Raw genomic sequence first — 26,248 nt, 5'->3', positions numbered from 1 at the left:
CAAACCCTGACTTTTCTGTGGTGATGCAGACTTATATTCCTGCCTGACCACAGAAAACGAGCAACACTGAATCTGCAGGCTGGGGTGGCATCAGAGACAAAGCAGACCTTGCCAGCAGTGGTCATTCAGCAGCTGCTGGCTGCACCACGCACATACTGACCCCTTTCAGGTTTCTCTGTCACCTCTGGAAAACAAAGAGGGACAAAGGAATAATTAGCAGAACACCACACTGCAGTGAGGAAGATTTCTCCAGGGGAAAGCAGCCTGTTAATTCTGAGCCTTTTGTGTCCAAGAAACAAATTACATAGATAGTCAATTTACTTCTTTGAATAACTACTTGTCAGTAAGAGTAAAAATTATAAATGAGATCGCTGGAATTGATTAAGATACAGGATAGCTGCCACTGTAATTAGTGCCCAGTGTGCCATCTCTGATAAAGGATCCCAATCACCCACTTTCATTGACTGTACATTGAATTTTGTCATCTAACTCTGGTTCCTTGATTCACAAATTTGGCCTCTAAAATAATCTGCAGTATTAAAACAGCATTAAAAATCTGCTCCAAAGAATAAGAAAGGGAATATAATGTTTACACTGCTACAGCAAGCAAGTATTATGATCACCTTATCAAAAGCAAGGTGTTATTATTACAGAAAACTAAATTTGACTATACTACAAAACACTAAGACACATTAAACAAAATTAACTTATGGCCATAAATGGTCAAGGGAGCAGAGTTTTCATGAGAAAAACCCCTTGAAAATGAATGTGAACTCACAAATACACTAATTTAAAATAATAAAACTATCTGTGACCTGGGGGCATATGGGAGGTGCTGCCTGGTTCATTACTGCTACTGGTAAGGAAACTTGCTGCTTCTAAGACTGAAAATTCTCACAAAACTGGTGAAGAAACACCTCTGGCCACCACCGGGAGCAAAATCCCTCTTTGTGATGCCCGGCAGAGCTGCATCCGCTCCCCCAGGAGTGCCAGAATCCAGGAGCAAGCAGCCAATTTGCAAGAGTAAGCAATGTATGGATTGCTTTGCAGCAGAGCATCTTCCAACTTCTACTCTGTCTTCCTGGGCATCCTGATTTCGTTGTGTCCAATTTAACTCAGATGAGGTTCCCCAGTACATGGTTATCAGTGGGGAAGGCAGTTAGTGTCATCTTGTACCTGTAGGTTTATGAAAGCAGCAGCTGTATCCAAATACATCACAATCACTTTACAGGCATTGTCTGCTCCGACTCCATAGGTAACGTGTCAGGGCTCGGTGTTGGAAATTGAATAATCACTGTATGCACACACCACAGCCTTACTTCGGGTAAAAACTAACGTGATCTTTAATATGGCTGATCCAGTAAAGGATGCACACCACAGAGGATTACGTTTTTTATCACTATATCATAGCTTCTTTAGGGAAATCAGACAGCTTTCTAATTAACCAGCCCCCACACACGCACCCCTACACTCCTGTTTTGAATGCATGTGCTGAACCATAAACACCTAATTCTGAATCATATTCTCAAACAGGTTGTGGTTATGCTTATCCTCATACATATTCTTCTTGTTTTCCAATACAATACAAAAAAAAAAAATGGTTTACTGACATCTACTTTTTTATTGCTCACATTACCGAAAGAAAAGACTCTCAAAAATCCTGTAGTTTTTCTTTCATACCTCTGCATTTTAAAGGGTTTTATGGTACTTAAAAAAAAACTTTTTAAAAAAATAGACTTTTAAAGAAATTTGCAAGGCCTTGTCTCTTTCTACAATTTCTCTCCTGCAAGGGAGATACGATATCATTTTTAATGGAAACGCTGAGATTTACAAATGAGCACAGTCTGCCATGCAGCCTGAAACCTCACACCCTTTGGCACTCTCCCTCGGGCAATTTGGTCACCCGCCCCTGTTACTGTCTTCTCATTGTGTTTTGTTCTTCATCTGTCTCCCTTTTGGGGAAGTGCAATGAATCAAGAATTAGTGACTTTCTGGTATAAGTCCAAACAAGCAAACATTTGTAGGTACACATTTTCATGACTGTAAGACAGTTACAAAATAAGCAAAAATAAATTCTTCTCACAAGAAAACTACAGTCCCAGCAAACTAAGCTGTGCTCCTACCCACGAGAACACTCTCCAGGAGCTTAGTTACAACACGCTTCGCTTTCAGAGGATTGCCCTTGCACTGCTATAGATTAGCACTGAAAATAAATGCAGAAATTTGGTGAACACAGGGGTTTTTTGTCACTTAAAGTCTCTATGTGGAATTTGTTTGCGGCATTTATTGTATATTTTAGATTGTACTAATAATGAAGGATAGCTCAAGTTAAGCATTATACAGCTACAGAGATGCTGGTAATACATTCATATGGTTTAGCTAAGACATTTTTCATTTAAGTACAGACTGGATGCTAATACATTTGTATAGTGAAACTAATACATTTTTTATTACTTTAAATGCTATATGTGCAGCTGCAGAGTAACTAATGAATTTACATGAGATCTTCTAAAGTCTTTAGAAACAACTTAAATAGTTTTTAAACTACTACATTCTCCTGTTCACAGTAAACAACGATTGCAAGGGACAAGACATAACTCCTGCACAGTACGTCAGCAGGGCTTCCTCTGTGTCCTCGAGTACAATTAAGCAAAGTGGTGGAAAATGCTTTGGTGTTTTCTCTAAATTTTTCCACTTTTCCACTGCCCCCCCTGGCTCTGCCAGGGGCAACCAAGGGAGCTCTCGGGTGTGCACACTAGCAGTTCGGTGCACTGGAAGGCATTTTTCTAGCTGTGAATTTGCCTTGTGTCTACACTCAGAACCTCGCTGCCGGCACTTGAGCTCCTCACGGTCCTCCTGCTGTCCATGCACCCGAAGTACACACCAAGAACCAGCAATGGCAAAACCTGTGCTACCAGTAACAACGCCACGTTCACACACAGTGCTGCAACCACAGCAAACAGTGTTAAACAACCCTCGTCCTTCTCTTCGTGCTGCACCAGTCGGTCACGCAGGCAGGAGGGACTGGAGCCCAAAATACGGAGCAGCCTCCCAGGCACCGCACCCTGAGACCAAGAGCCCCTCTGCTCTCTGCAGCACTCCCAGGTGCCACAATTCAATTTCCTTCACAAAAAAAAAAAAAAAAAAAAAAAAAAAAAAGCTTCAGAAGAATACAAAGAGAATTAAGCCTGACAAAATCACAATAAACATTAATGCAAAACTTCAGCCTTTTGGACACAGCTTTCCTGCAGGAAGCTGTTTTTGCCACAATCTCTGTCTTACTGATTATTAAGCACACAAGATCTTGGCTTTTGTAATTTCACTGATTTGGACTGGCACAGTTTATCAGCTGACACATTAAAAATGCTCGCTCTTTTGGTTTTTTTAAGCAATGTTATGACATCTCTCAAATTACATAAAATCCTTGCTAACTGCTGTATTTTCATGCGTCTTCTCCTAAATACTTTTAGAAGAAAGCAGTAAAATGCCAGAGAATGTCTACACTTAAAAATAAGAAGAGGTGGTTAAGTTTTACAAGTAATTGGATGTCACATTAAGGAAAGATAAATTAAAAAGTGTTAAAAGCCTCTGCCTTCATTTTAAACACAACACCTTACAAGAACTGTAAATGCTACTGCTGACTCTAACATGTAAGACCTAACAGGCTAACAACCTTTTACAAATCAATCCTGCAAAACACTGACAGGCACATTTAGCTTGTATTGCTGAGAAAAACCAATGCTATAAGCACATTTTGTATACAGAAAGCATGTTTCAAAACCAGCACAGCCACACCTGCACAGAAACACTGATAGGTGTTGGAACAAACTGAAATCTTGACTTCAAATAAATTTTTAAAAGCTTGGTTCAACACCACTCAAAAAAAAAAATGAGAAACACAGCAATCAGACTATTACTGCCTGCAATGATGCCAATAGAACATCCTTATTCCAGGAATAACTACCAGTACCCAAAGGCTAAGGTGAAGATTTCTCTTCCCCAAATCCCATGTCAGATTCCCATCTCCTGTGCTTTTATCTGCCTTGGTTATGCATTTCCTGACCTTTTCAAACTGTCCAAGCAGTGCTGCAAGATCAGGACTTCATCCCCCAGACATGCTGTACTCCACTGGCACATGCTACAGATGTCTGCAGCTGCAGACTCACGTGAAGTTGGGCCTAAACTCTTGCAGCCCTGCCCATGGTTTCTTCATCTCCTGCCTCTGGTCTGCACTGGTTTCTCAATCTGCTCAGGATGGTCTAAACACTAAACATAACAGTGTGCTGAAGACAAGGCTGACCTGCTTTCTCTCTGGGTTTGATCTGATTCCTGAGGACATTCATAGACAGAGAAAGTATATTTTGTTTGTTTTTAAAGCAGGATCTCATTGATTTTCAATGTAATTTCTACTCCAGAATGGAAATCACTATTTTTGGGTGAGAAGAAACAAAACATCATGACCCAGCAATTCAGCACCGAGACTACTCAATATAGACAATTCCCTGTGTCAACTCTTGCAAAGCATTTTGATGGTACAAATGAGCTCTAAATCCTTCATCAGCATAACATCCAAGTCTCCCCTTTCCGGCACCCTATACTGTTTTAATTAATGTGAGTAGTACCTGCCAAATGTTGCTATTTCATGATGAGTGAGATAATTGTATGCTTTGCCTCACACAAATTTTCTATCCTTTATATTCATTTGCGTGCATGTACATTTAAAAAAGGAGACATTAGCCATGTGCTTTAAATGTGGTCTGGATTATAAAGTAGCAGGTAAAACCAAGCACAGAATGCCTCTTCTAGTGCTTTTCAGACATGGATATAATTTTAAATAGCTGTACACATTCTTACCTAGTTTGTACTACACGTGTAGTAGCATCAGCTGTGCCTTTTAACTCCACTTTCCTTTTAAGTAACTTTGGTTGGGTTTGCAGCATTCCTATGCTTCATCGGCGCCGATACACAGCTTGGTCCCTTTCACTCCCTGTCCCCAGGCCCCATGATGTAACCCAGGCGCACTCTTACTGCTTCTCTCTTGTTGCCATTTCACAAGGGTAAAGCTCCAGTAATTCATCATTCATACGCCACTCCTGCAGCCAGAGTTGCAGAAGAGAACATGTTTGTAAACAAACATCCATCACAGTTGTTTGCACAATTCTGTATTTTCTTGCCCTTTAACCTTTTTTTTTGCTCACTGCTGTTTTGATGAATACAACTCTGTTTGAGTAACCATCACACAGTGCTGCACTGCAATTAGTACCAAAATTGATGCCAACCAATTATGAGACTATTTAGTGATTCATAAGCTGCAGAAAATATTTAGCTAGTGGTGAAATACAGAAATCATGCAAAAGAACAGTAAGACAAAGGAAACCAGAAGCAGGATGGCAGAACATGGAAATCCTGTGTCATGAAACATGAGCCAGCTGCTCAGCTGATTTAAATTGGCATTCTTTGGCAGAAGTCAATATAATGACTTGTGCTATTGGAGGACTGGGGTTATATGTCAGGTCTGACAAACCTTTCCTTTCTGAAGGAGCACAGGGGATGCAGGACCCTGCAGAGAGTGATGGGGAGGGCTCTGCTGGGCCCACAAGGCTGCTTTCCGGACAAAGGAAGAGTCTTTCCACAGCAAATCTGCACAAACTCAAGCTGTTCAGCTTAACCCACTTGCACCAGTGCTGATCTGATACACAACTCTGCATAAAAATACCGTGTTGACCAAACATAGGCAAAACATCTGTTGCACACATTGGTGCTGATCCTACAGAGCAAACTCAGCATTTACCTGTACGGCTGGAGCTTTGACAAATTATAAACTCACGTTACAAAGCCACTTCCTAGTTCTGGGAGCTTGTGAGACAGGCATATTAAATGAGCAATAAAATGCAACTTAATGGGGTCGATGTTAAATTAGTTTCAATTATCAAACCCCATTTTAACAAAATGAATGCCTGGCTTACATCCAGGATTCACATAATTTACATGGGAAAGCGCTAGATTCTCTCTCCTCCCGCTAACTGATGGCATGTCACTCCTTTGCCTTTCATTAGGGAATAACTTCTGTATTCTACCCTAAGTACATGAAGATACCAACAAAACCGAGAAAAAAGAAAACATGCAAGTTTGTGCAGAAATGCAGTAGAGATCAAGAAATGTGACTGCTAAACTTGATGAAGGAAAGTCAGTGTTAATAAACTGTGGAAAATTCTATGCTGATTATTTTCCAATTAGTTGTTTGAAGAGTGTTATTACAAGGATATTACAACAACTAAGAAAATACACAGACAACCTCTGCTTTTCACTAAGAAAAAAGAGGACACATGCTTTATAATATGCACCATGCTATTTAGACCTTGAAAGTAAGAAAAGGAAATGCCTTGCAGCTGTACGTTACATATGCTGGAAACTAGCTATCGTATTTTGAAATGAGTAGCTAACATTAGTGAGGACAGATTAATAAGGATGCAGCGCCTGTCCTCCCTCCCTGGAAAGGGGACCCACTCCGCCCAGTGTCAGTACTCACAATCACGTATGAAAAAACTGAGAATCTGCACAGTTTTTTCCAATCTATAAAATGAGAGACATAGCCATTACTGATAACTGTTCTCGGCCACTTGACTTGAGAGTTGCAGCTGAGCTTCCTGACTCAGAAGAGGCATCATCTTTCTATTGCTACGGAGAGCATTTTTATTCTAGTTGAGGAATACATATTTTAGTAACAGTTTGATTATGTGCTGCACTGCCTTTCAGACTTGTTTTCTCTCCCTAAGTACTTCAAAATGTTCCTAACCCAGAGGGACTGAAGAGAGCCAACACACACATACATACACACAATGGCAAAAGCATCTTCCAGCTCCCTCTCATCTAGGTGCCCTGGTTACAGCTGGACCCCTCTGGCCATCCTTCAAGACCCTATCAATCCCTCTCCCCCCCCAACTCTCCCTGTTTTGACGTCCATAAGAAATTTTTGGGAGTCTTTTTTAATTGTTCTTTCAGAGCTGTCATGTTAGCCATCATTTCTGTACTGGCAGATGTACCCCTCCTCAGCCTGCATGCTGGTCTCACATCTCTGCCTCTTTCAAAGATACTTCTTCCCTCAGGAAGAAAATGGCAAGAATGAAGCTTGTCTCTCCTTAACCCTTTCTTCCTACCTTTTTTTTTACTTTAATTGGCAGTAAGTATCATCCCTTTCAGTTATGTTTTCAATTTCAGAGTTGCCTGTATTTACTTTCTCTGGGTATGGTCACAGTGTACTTGAGCATCAACCAAAGCATTGGATCTGCATTACACATTCAAGGGGATCACAAAATCATGACAAATGTGCAAGGTAAAACAACATGATACTTCAGTTTATTGCCAAATCGCCACAACCTGGACTTCAGCAGTAAAGCTCAAAAATATAACAATGCCATTATTTGTTTCATATACAATTCCTCTTTTAAGGGACATTATAAAAGACAATCTGATAAAGGTTACTTGACACCAAGAATTTGGAAACAATTTTTCCGTCGCCGAGAAGTGCATATTTCTCATCTTCATTCCACCCGTGCATCCAGCTGCCTCAAGCCCCTCTTTATCTTGCTGTGTCTTCTGCATTACTCCCTGCTTTCATATCCCAGAAAGCCCAACCATCAACCTGCCTTCTTTCAAGTCCCTCTTTAGATGTCTTCTAGTAAAGCCCACACAGCGCGAACTCAGAAAAAATGCCATTTCGTGTGGACCATATGAAAAATGGAAGGAGAGTGAATGCTACAGGAATAAAGCTTGATTTGGCTCTCAGCGAGCGTTTCATGTTGTCTGTTTACACAGACAAAAAGCTTGCAGGGGCAGAAATAAATTATTCTTGCAAGTGTCAATGAACACCCATTATATTATCTGCTTTTCACAAGTAAAAACAATGGTAATACTCTGAACTTTGTCAGGGATCTATTTGCATCCATGAAGGCTTGGAAGGTACAAATTAAAAGATGGTACAGCAGGTATTTCAGACACAAAGAGGAAGCCATCTAAATTCACGCTGTACTCAACATACGCTGCACAGAGTTCAAACAAAGCTTTCTCGGACTATGTTGTTTCTTTTCAGCTATACAATATGGACATGGGATGTTTTATAAATGACAATTTCCCTTAAAACAGATGCAATCTTCATACATTTAAACTCAGAAAAGTGGAATTAAGACACATCAATATATTAAAATAGATATATTTTTCATACTTTCACTGACACCTGGAAAGTTTAATGAAGTTGAAAGTCACCAACTTCAGCTGAAGATGCTGACTGCTGGCTGGTTAATTAGTTGCCTGTCTCATTGATTAGCAACTTCTTCAGCACGCGATTATAAATGGTTGTAATGCTTGCCTTGCTTCACAGCCTAATTAATATGATATAGACTATTTAACAATTGTGTCTTAGTTTGATTTATGAAGCTAAATACGTATATTTTATTGCAAAATAAAAAAATTCAAATACATAAGGAAAAACAAATTGAAGCACTGAAGTGATAATGTGCAAGTTTCGCTTTTTCATCATAATATACAGGAAAACTTTACTAAAACTTGCAATAATGAGTCAGTGCAGCCTGTCACGAGTATATCTTTAATTTCAGAGCACAGACTGTCACAGCATTTGACAAACGCTTCAATAAACCAGCATTAAACAATGTTCAGATGAATGAGCTGCACTATAGCATTCTGTGCTCTATTCATTAAAAGCAATATTTACTGTGAGCAGCCCACTTACTTGCCATAGACTGACTTTGAGCACAAACTTGCAAGAATACATAAGCATCTGTTCTATTTAATGGCCCAAATCCTGTAAGACCCGGAGCACTTGTGACAACCAGTGCCTAGCTGCAGAAGACAACATGCATTTCTGTAAGAGACCCTACAGAATCACGCAGATGTAGTGAAGAGCCTCACTTTCTGTATGGGTAACATTAGCCAGCAATGCTCTGTCAGCCTATTTACACATTTAGCTGTCAGTAAAGGGTAATTCTGCTATTGCCCACATTTATACTACTATAATTATCAAAGTTGAATTGACCCTTTCCCCTTTTATTCCATTTGGATGATCACCCTTGATTGCTGCTTAGCTGAAAGACCTTTATCCAAATAATAATGATCGCTGCCAACATCATTTTCGGTCAGTTAATGCTCTGCTGCACGAGGTAAGGGCAGAAGGCAAAACCAAGGGATTTAACCCCACAAGTCTGAGTAGAAACTAATGGTTCCCCCAGTGGCTCCTGTTACTATTCTAAATGATGAAAATACCCATGAAAGTGTGGAGAAAAGGAAAAGAAATTTTGTACCTATGCAGGGCAGTGTCAGGGGATGAAAAGTTTACACAGAGGCAGGTTTCTGACTAGTTATCCCAGACTTTCCCCAGCAATTGAAGACAAACAGCAGTAAACACAAGCTCCAAACCTGAATCTCAAGAGGTGCGAGAACAGGGTCTTGCATGCAATGAATACATGTACCATTATTTCTAGATATACACTGTAGCCCAGTACTGCAGTTCTCAGACCATACAAAAATGCAGTTGTCTAAATCAAACCCCAGAGACGGAGCCAGCAACAAGCCCCAGCGCCCAACCTGGCAGGTTTTGCATTGCACCGCATCTCTTACCTTCTCATTCTCCTCAATGACCACAGAAGCATTACAAAATGAGGTCCCTTTCCAATAATATTTAGATTTTCTAAGAATCATACAGTATTTTATCTATAAAGCAATAGACTAATCACCTCAAATTTTGCCATAAAACTTCATTTTTATTTGCAATAAAGCAGTATTTTGGGTCCGTATTCTCCCTAATTTGATAGATGCTTGGAGAAGTAGGTATTTTTGTAAGTCCCTAAGTGAGATTTAATTTCAATACCTACACACTAATTCAAATGCAAAGAAGCTAAATTGAAAAGAGGCATCATATAAAACACACAGGGGATCAATACACAGCCAGATAGTTGGCACATCTGCTTATAAAAATGTCTGTATAGTCTCTGTTTTATTTAAAGTGCATCATCTTACCCCAATAACTTTTGAGAAGATGTAATTAAACTTGCCCAGATGGACTTGCGAGTAAAACAGAAAAACATAATATACCTAATCATCTGCATGTAAAAGAGAAATGAGAAAGTTGCATTGATATGGTCTCTAACTTTATAATTTAGGAAATTATGGCCTAAATCAGAGTCAGGTCACATCTAGTGAGGGCTTCACTGCTGCCAGATCAGCAATGTAAGATGGATACAGTCCTCCTGTGAGGTGGAGTCAAATCCTCTGCAATCACAGAAAAACTTGCCATATAATCCCTAAATAAGCATAAATTACATAATGGCATACATTGTCTTAGCTCCCCTTTACAGCTATGTACAGTTGAGTGATACTGTAGAATCCCACTTTGGCATCTAAAGTCTTCTGGTTTCAGTTTAAATGAGTTGTTTCCCACTTCGGATTTAATCATTCTTATCCCAGTGCCCTCTTGGCTCTAACAATTCTTCCCTCTGAAGTTTCTTCCCCTCTCACTCTTTATTTCCCGAGTTTAAACCATCATCTTTTCATCTCCAGCTTGAGTTGCTTCATGGTAGAATTACATGTCCTCTGGCTTCAAACCTCTGTACTATAATACATAGCACCGTATTATTATTATTGTCACCCATTACAATCATCACCACCTCAACAGCACCTTCAATTCTGTTTACACATTTATATGTATTAAGGAAGCTTTTGCCCATCCTTAGAGACAGTCTAGGCTTGCCCAGGAAACACAGCAGACTGGCATTACAGAATGAAAAGAAACAGCCAAATGAAGTTTCTAGCAGGGTTTCCACTGCAGCAGCAAACTTTGACAGGCTTGGAGAAGACAATGGCTGATGCACTTAGCAGTGCTGATGACCCCACTTCTTTGACTTTTCAGCCCAAATTGAAATGAGAAGAATTTTAATTGTACAAAATTTGTAGAACTGACATTAGAGTTATGCTTTCTGGCTTGAGTTCAAGACCCTTGAGCTCTAATCAGCAACAAAAAGTACAAGGAAAGGACCTTTCCTGGGAGGACTCCAGCGCAAGTGCTGAGGAAGGGAAAAGACCTCTGCCAGCTCCTGCATCGCTTCCACGGCATGTCTCGGGATCCCATACTGCCAACCATTATCCACAGCAAACTGTAACGCTGTCTTCACTTCACCACTTACAGCTGTTCTTACCTCCAAAGCCTTTACTTTTACAGCAGCATGTCCCATTAACACCACAACTATCAGCTATAACAAAACCGTCCCCTGACACGGTGAAAGCACATTTAACACACATCAGTTTAACCATATTCAACAGGCCATAATGTTGGTTGGGACACAGGTGGAGCTGACACTACACTCAAACCAATGGTTAACCATCTTAGGCAGCTGAACATCACAGTGGAGTCCAGACATTGCCAGGAAATGGATAAAATCTAATTCCATGACTGTTAAAAAATTAACAGAATTTGCCACAGCAAAGGCTGTCCCCCCTGCAGAAGTGACCTGTATCTTCGCCCAAGCGACCCGTCTCCACCCCACCATTTACTGTCCTCTCCTGCTGGCAGCAGCCAGCCCCAGCTGTGACTAAGAGCAGCCTTTTATTCCAGAAAATGCCTTTTATTCCAGCAAATGCCTGTCCAAAGCCCTCCGCAGGAGTAACTATTCAGCACTGCCTTTTATTGACAATTTAAAGCACGCTTTTAGGCAGCTTTTAAAAACTTTTCTAAAGGAAGACCAGTGCACTCATAGGCAATAATCTCTGGCAGCGCGTTTCCTCAGACAGTAAGGTTATATGATGTTAAGTATTTGGTTTTCAGTGGAAAACCTGTAACTCACAGCTAGCACACTGTGTTGTTGGTGTTACATCACCGCTCTCCTGGGACCTCATCACCCACCGCTACGGCAGCAGGCAGAATCTTTAGGCATCCTCGGTAGAACCGTGACACAAAGCTGTTGTTACAATCAAAACTTTACTTTAAGCTGGACCCTGCGCAGAGCCGGTCATTTCACAAAACCTGTCCCCGAGGCCCACTGCAGATCAGGCCGTTTTAACTAACGCCTGAAACCCTCCGCAGACTGGGTCGCTTCAGCACATTAACCATAACTCGAGCTCAAAGGACAGGTACAAAACTCACTCAGCCCTCGGCAGAGGCACGGACAGGAGCCCCTTCCCACAGCCCTCAAGCCGCAGCCACTGCGGCCGCTCCCCGCTGCTGCCCGCTTTTATCGGCAGCGCGTGCTCTCACGTGTCCCTCGCCGGCCACGTCTCTCGTCCTGATTGGTCCGGACCCCTTTAAAGCAGAAGCGGGGACGTGACCAGCTCGCCCACGGCTAATGGCCGCCAGTCCACAAGATGGCGCACCCGGGGTGGGGAGAAGGGGGCCTCGGCCAAGGCTCTTTCTAAAGCGTTTGAAAATAGCGGGAGCTTAAAGTGAACACCCCCCCCCCCCCCCCCCCCCCGAGTAATTCAGAAAAAAACCCCAAAGTATGAAGGGCAAGACAGATCTCATCAGCAAAGGCCTTCTCCAGCGAGCTTCAGCGACAGCTTACCGAGTGCCACAAAGCCAAGGGCTGGGTCATGTTTGAGAAGTAATTATATTAATAGGAGTCATTCGGTGCTTTATCTGTTCCAAGTGCTATGCAAACATTAATTAGGCAGCTGGGTACAGAAATGCAAAGTGCTGCAGAACTGACCAAAATATAAATTAATTAATTATGAAACTGCAACAGATTAATCATTTCCCAGCTACCCCTAACATCAAAGCACCAGTCGTGGGAGCTACACAGCACCAGAAAAAACGCTGAACAAATTGAATTGCTGCATCGTTTATAGAAGACCATCATTTAGTACGTACAAAAGTACTTCTTGGTTTAATTATTTATATTCAGACATGAAATTAGCAGAATTTCTTCTGTACATAACCTACATCTGCTTGGATAGAAGCATGAATTCAAATAGGCCTGTGATTATTCATCTTTGTATGAATTTTGAGTTTTAATTTTTAACAGAGCTGGATGCCTGATTTCATTGGAATGTATTGATATAAATTGTGGTGATTTTTGTCTAACAGTGGAAAACACTTGACTATATATTGGGTTTTTTTCCCCATGAATTACATAGCCATGCTCTAAATATTCTGGTGTGAACCACGGCTGAGGTATTGGTTATGCTGTATCAGCATGTGACAAAAGGAGAAAGAATGTCTGGACAGGCATTTATAAGAATATTTTCCTGTAAAAAGCAGTTTTGGAAAAAAAAACCTCAACAAACCCCAAACAAAAAAAAAAAAAAAACCCAAACCCACCAACCTTGCCACATTGAAAATAAGCTCTACAGAAATATTTATCTTTTTTTCCCGACTTCTGCTATTGTGTGCATATTTCTAGATTAGAAAATGGCATTTTTTCAGCAGATAAAAGGTGAAACAATGCTTTTGTTCCACCTTAATAAATATATGATAGAATTTGATATTGAAAAATATGATGCTGTGTCTGGATTTGAAGAATTAAGCGCAGGTCTTGCTGGGATATTATGACACCAGTAACAGGCTTCCCTGTAGTGACAGCCAGCAAAAAGCCAATCAATAAATACCATTCTAACCTGCATTCTGATGTTTAAAACAATGTATAAACTTTGCACGTGCGGTCTTCTCCATATGAATTCATCTTACCTTTTCAGATGTGACAGGCAATAGAGCTAATATCTAATTCTGGATACCTGGACATTTGTGAAACTTCAGCTTTTCACGTAACAGAGTGTAGACTTGTACAGAAATTGCACAGTGACCTATATATACCACTCTGGGGGAGCAACACAGGTATTTCTAACTTTCAGGATCAACTTCCATGTTCCACTAAAAAATTGCCAGCAATATTTGTGCAGCCCATTCAATCTGTTGCAAAACAAAGGCTTACACAGCTGGGAGGCTTCATGAAGAAGCCAAGTTAGCAGAGAGAAAGAACAGCATTTCCTTATTCATTCAAATCAGTGTAAAACAAATACTAGATTCTGTATTTTGGCTTGTGCTTTCTGGAGCTACTTCAGTCACTGCTCCAGGAGTGTTGAACAGATACAGCTGCAATAGCACTTTCCCTTTGACAAAACAAACTTGTTGAAACAGAAGCATTATTATAGAGTTACAAGGCGAATTTGTTTATTGAAGCTATTGTGTTTACATGGTGCTTGCTAAGAAAAAAGGAAGGCCAGTCTTGCTGGCTGGTGTGTTTGTTGTGAGCACAGATCTTTCTTTTTAAATGGCAAGAACAAGCAGAAGGCCAGAAACTAAAGCCTCCAAGAAAAAGCTGAGACTGAGATCAGGGACAGGAGAGCAAGCCAGACTCCAGTCGCATGCACGACACAGCAGAGAATAAACACTTCTCAAAAGCTACTAGGTTCCTTTTTTGTTTTCTGTCAAAATGTGTGTGGATCTTCACGGGTTAAATTACATTACAAAATATGCATATGCACACTCAGACAGCTAACGCATCTCTGTGACTGCAGCTCATTAACATGCAAATATGACTTCAACAGTGAAACTCACTGCTACAGGAAGTTAATGAGGCAAAGAATTGCATAAGAGTCACAAAAATACAGAAAATTTCCTTTCATACTTGTCCAGCACATTACAGGCATACGAACCATGTCCCATCTTCATTAACACAAGTCGGTTTGGCTCATCCTGTGCAATGTCTTTTGTTTCCCCATCACTGTTCCCAGGCTGTACACAAATGCGTTTCAGGGTATACAACAGCTATGTGGGGCTGCCCAAGAGAGAGCGTTTGTTAACGAAGTCACGACTTGAAGAGCTGTGTGTTATTTTTCACAGCCTATTCTGCCTCTTGTCTTACTCTCCAAAACTTAAAATTATCACCACCACAACTGCTATTTAAGGAATCTGACAGCCCTAACAAATCAGAGTTATTTGGCACCAAAGGAATAATTTGCAGTTACTGCTTCCCAGAACTAACACCTGAAGAAAAGACTCCTGAAAATATAATGAGAAACCCTGAATTGATATACATCAACTATAGAGTCCAAAGAAAGCATCATTAGTTTTTATCCATGCAACCTCAGAACAACCAGCGAGAAACGTAGTCTGAAAAATATGGTCCCAGGTTGGGTGATGGATTGGAAGGGGATGGTAAGCTCAGAAAGACCTTTAGCAGTGCTGGTGCCTTTTCGAGGGAGGCTGGAGAGCTCCCGAAATTATTAGTAGATTTGCACCTCTAGGTAGCTGGTTTAAGTACGTCCCGGGATTGATCTAGCTTTCTACCTGAGTGTTTTATCCTGCTGTGAAGAACTGTAATATCTGAACACCCAGTACGTAAAATCAATAGCAATATCCCATGCAGACTGTGAACAGCTCTGGCACGTCTTTCTTCTCCTGGCACATTGGCAGCGGCGGATAACTGGTACCCTTAATGACACATTTGGATACTTGAAGTGCTTTGGGTTTGACAGCTGTTTAATGGCTTGAATGATATGAGTTTGGAAGTTTTCATGCAATTTCTAATAACAGATGTTCATTTAGGAAGCACAACCCCCCCCCCCCCCAAAACCCAGGTAGCTGCTAGGACTGGCAGTAGCTGCAGCCCACTGACTGTCCCCAAAGGGGCACCAGGGCCACGGCTGCATGGGGACGGTGGGGCTGCTCACCTCCATGGGGAGTTTTGGCAGGGCAACACACAAAAAGCCCACCCTCCACCAGCTGTGCTGCTCTCTGCGGCAGAGACAAAGACGAGAGTGACATCTGGGCTGTGTGTCTGACACTGATTAGAAGAACTAAATACAAGTATTCAGTTTTCGGGTATAAGCTTATTTTCACAGGTAACTCAATACTTAACACAGTTTCCTAGTCATTTGAGGGTCCACAAAACACTACGGAGGGTTGTTCGATAACTTTTCTGCATATTATTTTTACCTTTTTTTTTCCCTTTGTATAATTCAATTACTAATTTTTTTCCTCAAGAATGGGTTGATGGTTTGATCAACATGAAAATAAAATATTACTTCCTAACTTTTTTTTAAACTTAGAATTTAAGAAGAATTTCAGAGAAGAGCAATGACTGTACTGTATACAGAAGGAAAGTTTCCATCCCTCCTGGGTAGCCTTGAAGCAGAGCCACCGTGCAGGGCAGTGGGAGGAGCGGAGCCCTGGGGAAGTGGGCAGCCTCAGGCTCCCCTCCACCTCCGTACTGCTGGGCAGGACATGGCTTGGGAACTTCACAGTCTCCTTTGAGCTTTTTCCTTGGGATCAACACCTGAGGTTCTCCAAGAGCAGCATAATTACCAGCAGAGGCAAACAAGCCTCATGAAACTAGGTCAAAAAAAAAAAAAAAAGTAGAATATAAAAATACAAAGATTAAGAACGGCTGAAGGTTTGCCTACAAACTTTTGTTTTACAGCTTTGTGCCTTTTGTGTGGAGCAACTACTAAAATTAAGTACTTCATGGTCACCTCCTCCTGCCTGGCAGAGCACATCAGTGCAGAACAAGATGATGCAAGTTGTCCAGTACAGTTTCCTCCTTAACTTTGGAAAATTTAACAGCCAGGTCTGAATGCTTTCACATAGTCCATAACACCACAGCACTACGCAAAACATTTGCACAGGTCTGGGAACCATCCTGAGTGCATTAGCTAGTAACAGCACTGCGCCCAAACCAGTTAGCCCTGCTTCGTGATAACACCATAGCTCACGCAGCAAAATCCCTTCCATGCCTACAGCCGGCTCATACAACATTGCACGCAGACACAGAAACTTCTAAATTTAAATCTTGTTAGAAGAAGTTAGCCCAAACCACGTACTTCAGCAAAATGAAACAATATCCTCACTCGCCACCTAGTATAAAACCGGTACGAAACTTGTGGCACTCCTCTCCCCTTAACTCTATTAAATCTCCCTCAGCAAGACAGAGAAACTGATGCCGTGCCCTGAAGATATTCAGTGCGCTGCAAAGATGAGAAAAAAAGCTGTTGCAGAATAGTGTGGGGAAAGCCAGTGCTTATGAGATGCATTTTTCTAAAAAACATATGTAAAAGATAAGAACAACACCCTCAAACACATTCTCCTGAAACTTCATTTTGCTGACCCTGGACATTTTACAATAGGTATTTTAAGTATAGAAATTACAGTAAAAAAATATTTTGCATGCTTTTGTTTTTCCACTATTTTGTTTATTTGCTTAAAATAAAGGATCATACTTAATGTATTCCCGCAGCCTAACTTCTCCAGGGTTGCAGTTCCTGAAAACACGTGTGGCACTGCATTGCAGAATCTCCCTGCATCTAATTTTCTGCCAGCTCAGAAACTGTCATAGCACATTTAGAAAGACTTGGAACCAAATTTCAAAAATGGGTACCCATAAGTACAGGAATAGAAGTGGCTTTGTGTTCAGTAGAGTTAAGCAGAAGAAAGTAAACACTATTAGAAGTAGTTTGCCATTACCTAAAATGCTGAAAAATTATGCTGACAACGTGCAGATATAAAAGGGAAGAAAGTACAAGTTACTAAACAAAGCAGTAAAACATCCTAAGCGCCAAGCAGCAGATAAATTAGAGCAATCCAGGTGAACACCAAGGTGACATAAACATTAATTAAAATGTAAAACACACACACACACCCCAGAACAAAACATATGTTAAAGAATAATAATGCCAACTGAAGGAGGAAATAATCAATGATAGCTGAATGGCAAAGAGGGAGAGACCCAAAACAGACTTTGACAGTCCCGGCGTGATGGCAGCACCCGCCGCAGAGGCATGGGTGGAGCGATGCGAGCCCTGTTCCCCCAGCTCACCGAGCAGCAGCCTACAAGCACCTCCTTGTGCATGAGAAGGTCTGCAAGGCTTCGGTGCAAGCTTTGCTGACCCTCTGCAAATCTGAGATGTCTTCAAGAGCTGTTTCAGTTCCAGGAAAAAGGCACACTCCTCGGAAATTTCATTTTGCCAGGAATGCTCAAAACAGTGCAACTCTCAGGGAAGAAAAAGCTAAACATGGGCAGTTACAGAAGATGGTTATATTGCTGAAATATGTTATTCTAATTATTTGTTAAATGGAGCGAGGTCTTAGCTGCAACATAACACTGTTTTAATGGGATTTAAAGCTATATTCCACGTAGGTTTAATTGAACATTGAAACACTTAGCACAGAACATGGGAAAACAACTTTCATCAACAGCAACTTTGAACTGGAAACAGGTAGAGCAGAGCTTTGAAACATTGCACTTTTGCTGTGGAGATACTGATCAACAGTAAAAGGAGCTTGTTAAGAGCATCAGCTTGATCTGTTCAGCAACCTTCCCTAATGCTGGTCATGAAGCAGGGACTTATTTTGCCATTTTATCACTGGCATATAAAATGTGGTGCACTTTTGCATTAGTGTGAAATACAGTGGCATTCTTAAATCAAAAGTTTTAAAATGACACTTTACCTGCAAGGCACACCATGAATGATTGCAGCACGAGCAGTTCCCATAGCAACCTCATCTTCAGCTTCCCGGGTCAGAGGAGATGAGTCCCGTAACTAGAGAAGAGAACAGGGCTCCGTGGAAATTTTAGGCAACCTTTAATCTGTAAAAGAGAAAAGACAGATTACAAGGGGCTTTAGCATTGCTGCTCCTTCTATTTGTTGACAGTTTGTTTCTTCTTTCCAGGAAGGTTGCACCTGAAGACCAAGAAACCTTTTTAAACCTTTCATTTAAAATCATTCTGAGGAGTGATTTGTGACCATCTAAGTACACTGGGTACTGGATGAGGATTAGGAATTTTAACCCTGTATCTGCATCTTCCACTTGGGTGTTGTGAGATTTCTTCTGTCTCTCAATTTTGTCATCAGCAGATTCACTCACTGCCTCTCTGGGGTAATCTGAAGTGTAATTAGGGAACTCTGTAGATCACGGTTAAGAGAAAAGTTATGAGAATTACTCTCACTTTTCTCTACAAACATCATCCAGTACATGAAGGACGCTGTCTCTGCAAGGCAACACTTTCTAGGAAGTGTTCCCACCTTGGTCAGGAAAGGGGGATACTTTTCCCATTTCATCCCCATTCTCATTGCTCTAAAATTCTTCCAAAAAAACCCCATAAAACATCTCCAGGTAAAATCTGATATTTTCCTCGCACTCTATTACAACTTGTATGTAGTTAAAATTTGTAAGCAGGAAATTTGAGATCTTTCTCAGCTTATCACTGCAATGTATCCCCCCCAGTGGAACCCAAGAGGGAAAAAAATGCCTCCTTTTATGAAAGGAACCTTTTCCAGAGCAGGCATTTAAATATTAAAAATAAATAAATCAAGTCAGACACACATTCTTATAATTAATTCATATCACTGAAGGCTGGAAGTTAAGGGGCCTTTGTGCTTACAAGACAAACTGCATGACTAATACAATGTGAAGGGGTATCATGAGAGGTCTCTGCCTGCTTTTGTGAGTTAAAACTGATAAAATTCTTCTAATAAAGTCAGGTTCAATGCACCGAGAAGACTAAGAATCTTTATCCTCTGATCTGAAGATGCAGCTTTGAAGGGGGTAGAGATTAATTGGATATATTCATCTATTCTCACACAGGCTGATTAGGCTAGCTGGGGATTAGCAGGAAGGACTAATCAATGAAAACTAATAACAACTTAAGTGAATGATTAGAGTATTAATTATTCATTTTTGAAGGAAAATGTCATCATAGACCTTTATATTGATTGACATAGTTAAGCAGTTACTCTTTGTGTTTACAGTGAACTCAAGAAACGTATTTTTTTTACCCTATATAGTCTTGATACATGGACAAATACTATTTTTTTCTGTAAGTATCAAAATCTGTTGGTTATAACTGCACCTACACAGGAGATTTCTACCAAAGGCAAGTCGCTCTTGGTTTTACACTAGTTTAAGTGAGATTTGAGATTAATCTTGTATTCACCAGCAGCTGCTGAATTTCTTTCGTGTTCTCGTTTTCCCACGTATTATTCCCATCAATAAGCCCATCATGTCACTTGTAAGGCTTCTCTTCATTACACTGCAATGCAATGCTTTACGATTATTCTCCTCACTCTCTGCAATAAGCTACGTGGAACTGAAACAGAACAATCACTTACAGCCTTTGATACCTAATTAAAAACACAAGAGGTACAGCACTTACCAACTTAACCTACTGCCAGGAGCCCACCTAAAGCATCCACAGACCCCTCCGCGAGCTGCCAGCGTGCAGAAGGGCTGACCAACATCACTCCTGCTATGTGGATTAATAACAACAGCACTCAGCTTCTCAGCTGTCTGCAAGCAGTACCAGTGGCAAGAAAGTATTACATCTGCTTTTTGGTTAAAAAAAAATAGGAGTATAAAATCCCAGATCTGACCGAAGTCAAGCAAAATGCCTCTATTTATTCCACGGGCTTTGAAGATGGTGCTTCTGCAGACTTGATGGAGATGAGAGACAATTCTTCACAGAGGACCATGGAAATGGCTGTCCCGTTTGCAGGTCCCAAGGCTGTTTGCATCACATTCCTGATACTCTCTTTGAACTGAGATTATTGTTTTGGTATTTTATTCCCTGGTTTTCCATAGATGCAAGAAAATTCTTGGATAGTCTTCAAATTTATTACTCCTCCCTACTGCAACTTCTCCTCTTACCAGAGCTTCTCCTGACTCACCACCCTTTGGGGAAAAATTCTGGCTACTTTGTGGTTTTTGTAAACTGATTTTTTTTTTCTACTTAGGAAATCATGCTTCTCTAAGCATTTTAAACACTAATACAAAACATTTCAAAATTACTAATGTAAATTAGTTTTTTCACTTATAAGGGCATTAAAAATAGCAGGCTCATTCTTTCTTCCCAAGGTGTTTTGACACAATCACTGGGTCTTACTTTCAGCCAAAAAAAAAAAAAGCTATGTTAAAAATATATATTTTCAGTACTCAGCACATTTAATTATCAAGTCCAGTGAAAAAGTGAAAGTCTTCCCTATTACTTAGTTATTCAAAACTTACTCCGGAGAACCAGCAGACACTAGAGCGTCACGCATGTGTTTCAAAGAAAAATTTTCAGGTATCTGAATGGAAACAGTTGCTTCAGGTATTAACAAACTGTCTGTACATGGCACTTAGACTCCTGTTGGCATTTCCATTGATGTTAATGGCAACTCCATGCGCTTATAGGGCCAAAGTACATACCCTGTAATAATTACCTTAGAATATATTCCTAGAAGAGGCTCTAGCATGTATTTTCTAACTATATGGAATAGTACCACATTCTGTCATCATACCCAGAATTGCTATCGCTGGATTAATATTAAAGCTTCAGAAGCACCATCTTCCTGGTGCTCTGTAACAGCCCTCCAAGGAGCAGCACTGAAAACAGGCAGACTCGGCTGCCAGCTGAGCCCTGGCCCTGCATAACCACGTACCAAACCACGCCCTGACTTTTACCGATATATCTAACACAGGCTAATATGGTACAGAAAGTTTCCCAAAGAGAAACAATGCCTGTCTTAGCATAAAAAGTAGTGGAAAGTAAATTAGATGATTACCATTAAAAATATTTTCCTAAGGTTAAAATATGGTGGCATTCAAGATACGGCTGCATTTTCATTTCTCATGATAGCTCCCTATTTCACATGTGAATGAGTCCAATCTTCAAAATGTTTTCCTGTAAACATTGCTGCTATTCGTATCAGCAGGCCCATTGTTCAGAGCTGTGTAAAAACTGTTGAAACACGTTGACTTTTTATAGCAACAACTTTAGGAAAGGCAACATTTGTGCATGAGCAAAAGATATATAATTGAAAGGATCCTTCCCATTTCTAAATGTTTTCTGACTATAAAATCCCAGGGGAGTTTGCACTGCTTCTGAAGGAGAATATAAGAGGCCTGAAAACTTGCAAAGTTTAATATTTTATTTCCAGAAAGAAGCACATATAGTTTCAGCACTATACAAGTTATTTTTTCAAGATGAAAATGAGATAGCTGTGCTTCAGTTTGGAAGTGCATCCCATTAGAAAACCTAGTGCCAACACAAATGTGCAGATGTCTTTTTAACTTTACTTTTGGCAATGCATCCATTGCAAATTCTTTTGAAAGGCACCTTTGTAATTGGATTCTGACGAAGAAAGTTGACTCCAAGAGCTCTGACTGCAATCGGGTACGAGGAAAAGAAAAAGATGAGTGCTGTAGAAATGTTTGTGGAGAATCTTTCTGAACTAGTAGGCACAGCTCTTTGTCAGTAATTCCGTCTGTATTAATGATTAGCACTTCTAAAAAAAATAAAATAGAAATGAAAAACCTAAGGCTAAGGTATATGCACACATTCAGAACACAAAAAATACTTTTGTAGATATAATTTGCACTATATGAACTCTCAATTTTGTGAATATTCTGAAGGAAATTTGCAAAACATGCCTAAGACCCCTAAGAATTGCAGCAGTAACAGCAGCAGCAAGAAGCAAGCCTTAACAACCATCTCACGTTTTTCTGCTGCACATCGGTGTGCTGCACAGTGCCAATTCTGCTAAACTCCAAAATAAATCACTGTTAATGAAGCATGCTGCACATACAGACAGCAACAGGCATCTTTTAATCACCTCAACAAAGGAAGAGCTAAGGGTAAGCACAAAACACTGAGCACTAACATGTGAGTTGTTAGATTTAAGGTGGTGCCTACCCTCCAACGGCCGCAGATCTGACCTGAGGGCAAGAGCAAGTATCTAACGTGAATTAACTACTTTTGTGAATAGCGACATTAATTCATGGTGCCAAAACCTCCAAAGAATTACCAAGTTTTTTTAAACAGAAGTACAGTATTATTGTGATCTTCAGGCCTGGATGCAGAAGAGAGAACCAAGCTACGGGTTACCGACTGCTGTCTGGTTATATACAACTTGGGGCTGTACGGCTTCTGAGAGCACAAAATGTTTGCGTGTCTGAGTAAAAAGGCATATGGCAAACGTATGCAAGAACACCTACATTGGATGCATATTGCAGGTCAAGTCCAGAAAGACCAGTCCCAGCAAAACCTGAGCACAAGATTTAGCATAAACTCAAATTCATCTCCTCTACACAAAAAGGGTAGAAAATAAGCCACAGAAAGTTTTCTGAGATTCAAAAGAAACCCTTTTCCCTAACACAAAGATAACTTCTTCTAATATATGCATACAAAAAGATCTATATCTATCAAACATGTGGTTGCTAGGTGCTTCCCAAGTCTTAGGAACACAACTAAAAGGTCTGCAAAGCTACACTAAAATGCCATTATCCATTTCCATCTCTCCAAACACGCTTTTCAAAAGCATACAGACTTCACAGACCTGACAGTGCAGGACTAAGTCCTGTTTTTTGAAAAGACACTATAACACGTGTTCATTTAAGCTTTTAACACTTAAGAAGCAGTGTTAACAGTGAAATATTGAAAAGGAAATGGTTAGTTGTACATGAAATGATTTAACTTTAGAAGATTTTAAACCCTTTACTTGAACGTCTGATTTTTAACCCCTCCATACCACACTCAATGGACAATGCAGCCATTTTTGTCAAAATAACCACAATGAAATGGACTGGCCATCAGTTCCTTTAGAGTCCCCAAATACTCTAAAGAACGAGGCACCCTCTCTGGAAAGAAACATTCACAAAACCCAGCGTTCACTGGTAGCACAGCTTACCTTGTCCTCTTTGGGGTATGCCTGCCACACTTCCCTCAAATGCCTTTAAGGGGGGAGGAATATGAAAATTTCAACTGTGGGAAAGGAATTAACATCAAAATTCATTTCTCCTTCTCACTACCTGGCAGGCAAAATTATCTGCTTATTTTTGAAAACAGATACACACGTGGGCTGCCTGCATGCAGTCTGTCTGTGATTTGAACTCACTCTTGCAGACTTCTTTGCAGGACAGGTGTTTTTTCTATTTTATCACTTTGGAAGTTTTCAATTTAGACTTCACCAGAGGCCAATTCTGTAACTTTACTGAAGGGTGGATATAGCTGACTGAAAAGCCATAGTTGGAGAGTAATTATTGAAAGTTCACTGCCAAAACGAGTCTGTCTTTGGTCTCATGTTTTCCAGTATTTTTATTAATAGCAATGGTGGAAGAGAAGTTGTGCTTATTCAGTCTGCTGGTGACATTAAGAGGCTGCAGGTACCTCTGAGGATGTGAATGTAATTCGAAATCACCTTGACAAATTGGACATAAAACCAGACTAAAACAGAAGGATGGATTTGTGTAAGAGACAAGTGCTGCATACTGCAGTAAATAGGATGCTGCATTAAATAGCACAAACATATGCTGGGGAGCAACCGGCTGGGTGATAGCTCTGCACTGATCCACACGTGGCTGAACATACCAGCAATGCCCTATGACCGTGCAAGTAGCAAAAACCATGCCTGGGATGTATAAACCAGATTTGCAGGTTCTTTTCATCTAAAAATTCCTGCTAGGTAAGCAACCCGTCGCTCTCTGTAGCGCGGGGGAGCCTCAGGTGCAGTACTACACCCAAGAGTTGGTGCTGCATGTCAAGGAAGATTTGTCCCAAACAGAAGCATCCAAAGGAGAACACCACAAAGGATTAGAGGTCTATAAATGTCCTATAAATAAAACCCAAATGAAGTTGCTTAGCCTAAAGAATAACGAAGAGAAAAATGCTAACGGTATTAAAACATGTAAAAGACTTGGAAATAGAAGGAAATAGTTTGTTCCCATATCCAAAACAGATGCAACAAGAATCAACATGCAAAAGAGATTAAGGTTTAGACTTTAGGAAACACCTCTTGTAATGTTAAGGCCAGCTCAAGCACAGCTGTGGGCAGTCTGAATAGGCTGCAGAATATCCATTGCTGATGTTTCTTAGCAATTTGTAAGATAAATTTAAGTCCAGAACAACATAGCTATTGAGGACAACAGTATGTATTTTGCTTCTGGAAACACCAATATTTGGAAGGGGATGGAGAGAATTCTGAACACTGGGATTCTCCGGTCCTGTTGCTGCTGGTTGCAAGGTGAGGTCCTTCCCCATCTGATTCAGAAATTGGAATAACAATAACCTTGAGCCTCCGATAACTGGAAGTCACTCAGACTGGTGGACTGAATGGCAGTACAGAGCCATCCTCTATAAATGAAGGTTAAAGAAACTGTTTGGCTTTAGTCAGGAGTCATGGGGCAAAAGCAATGAGGTTTCTTTTCACGTAACAGACAAACGAGGTTTTTCCTAAATTAAACTGCTTTATCTGTGAAAGGGATTAAACAGTGTTATTCCAGGGGAGCAGCATGAGGAATTAATTCATAACAAGGTTGTGGCAGATACAGAATGCCAACAGCAGTTAAGGAAAGCAGCAGGATTAGACCTCATTCAGTGGGACTGCATCAATACATCAGCCCATCAGCATGCGAGAATATCCCTCTCGCAATTTAGTGTCCCAAAGCAACGTGGAGGTTGGACACCTCTGTGAGCATGTTAGTGTGAGGGGCAGGAACCGTGTCACCTGAGTTAAACTAGTAAGAAATCAGCGGTCCTGGAAGAGGTGATTCTGAAGGGCTGTGAAGTGCTGAAGGTGCTTAAATCATGGGTGGCTTTTGAGCCTGTTGCTCAGAAATAGCTGGTAGCCCATGCGGCTAGAGAGCATCGCTGTGATACACTCCTCCAAGAAGCATCCTGGGTGCGGGCAGCTCCGGTCTCCTGCTGGCCACCGCTCCTGAGCACCGGCTGTGGTCCACATTCAGCAAAGCATCAGATTTCTAATCCCAATCCGGCCTCTTGATACTCTACTGAATCCAGGCCTGTGTGTCGGGAGAGGCACAGGCTTTCTTTAGCAGATGCAATCAGTGACCCACAAAATTGAATGTCCAAAAATAGAAGGTGCCTAAAAGATGCGTCCCCAGCAGTGCAAATCTTCACAGTAATCCTTTTTTGATGTACACATTGCTGACTTTTTTCTGCACTCAAAACACAGCTTTTTTTTCTGCTGTGGTAGCTGTTGTTATGAGTCCTGAGATAAATATTGGCCTTCCTTTCTGCATAAGGGAAGAGAAAAGGGAATTTGAAAAGATGGCCTGGGGAGATGAAGGGTAGCGGGAGCTTGCTGGTGGCAACTCTCACCGAGCTCTCCTCGTTCTCACAGCACGTCTGTCAGATCCTGATCTATCTCGAGCTTCTTTGCTGAAATTATCCCTTCTGGAGTTGCACTTAGACACAATTCACACATTATGAAATATACACGGGCATATTGTGCCTGATAAAACAAATGACAGATATGCAGC

General features: G+C 40.8%; 1 protein-coding gene across 8 annotated transcripts in view; it reads right to left on the bottom strand.

Moving 5' to 3' along the window:
* Positions 1-26,248, bottom strand: part of LOC128137068 (contactin-4) — a 351,999-nt gene that overhangs the window by 151,285 nt on the left and 174,466 nt on the right. For all 8 annotated transcript variants that reach the window (XM_052777691.1, XM_052777698.1, XM_052777690.1 and 5 more), the window contains one exon: positions 18,443-18,581. In XM_052777691.1, coding sequence (XP_052633651.1) covers positions 18,443-18,497 — 55 coding nt within the window. In that variant the 5' untranslated portion in view covers positions 18,498-18,581. The remainder of the gene's footprint in view (positions 1-18,442; positions 18,582-26,248) is intronic.

Source organism: Harpia harpyja, chromosome Z (assembly GCF_026419915.1).
Source record: "Harpia harpyja isolate bHarHar1 chromosome Z, bHarHar1 primary haplotype, whole genome shotgun sequence".
In the NCBI taxonomy this organism is placed as follows: Eukaryota; Metazoa; Chordata; class Aves; order Accipitriformes; family Accipitridae; genus Harpia; species Harpia harpyja.
Note: the sequence above shows the minus strand (reverse complement) of the source record. Positions and strands in the feature narration are given on the sequence as shown.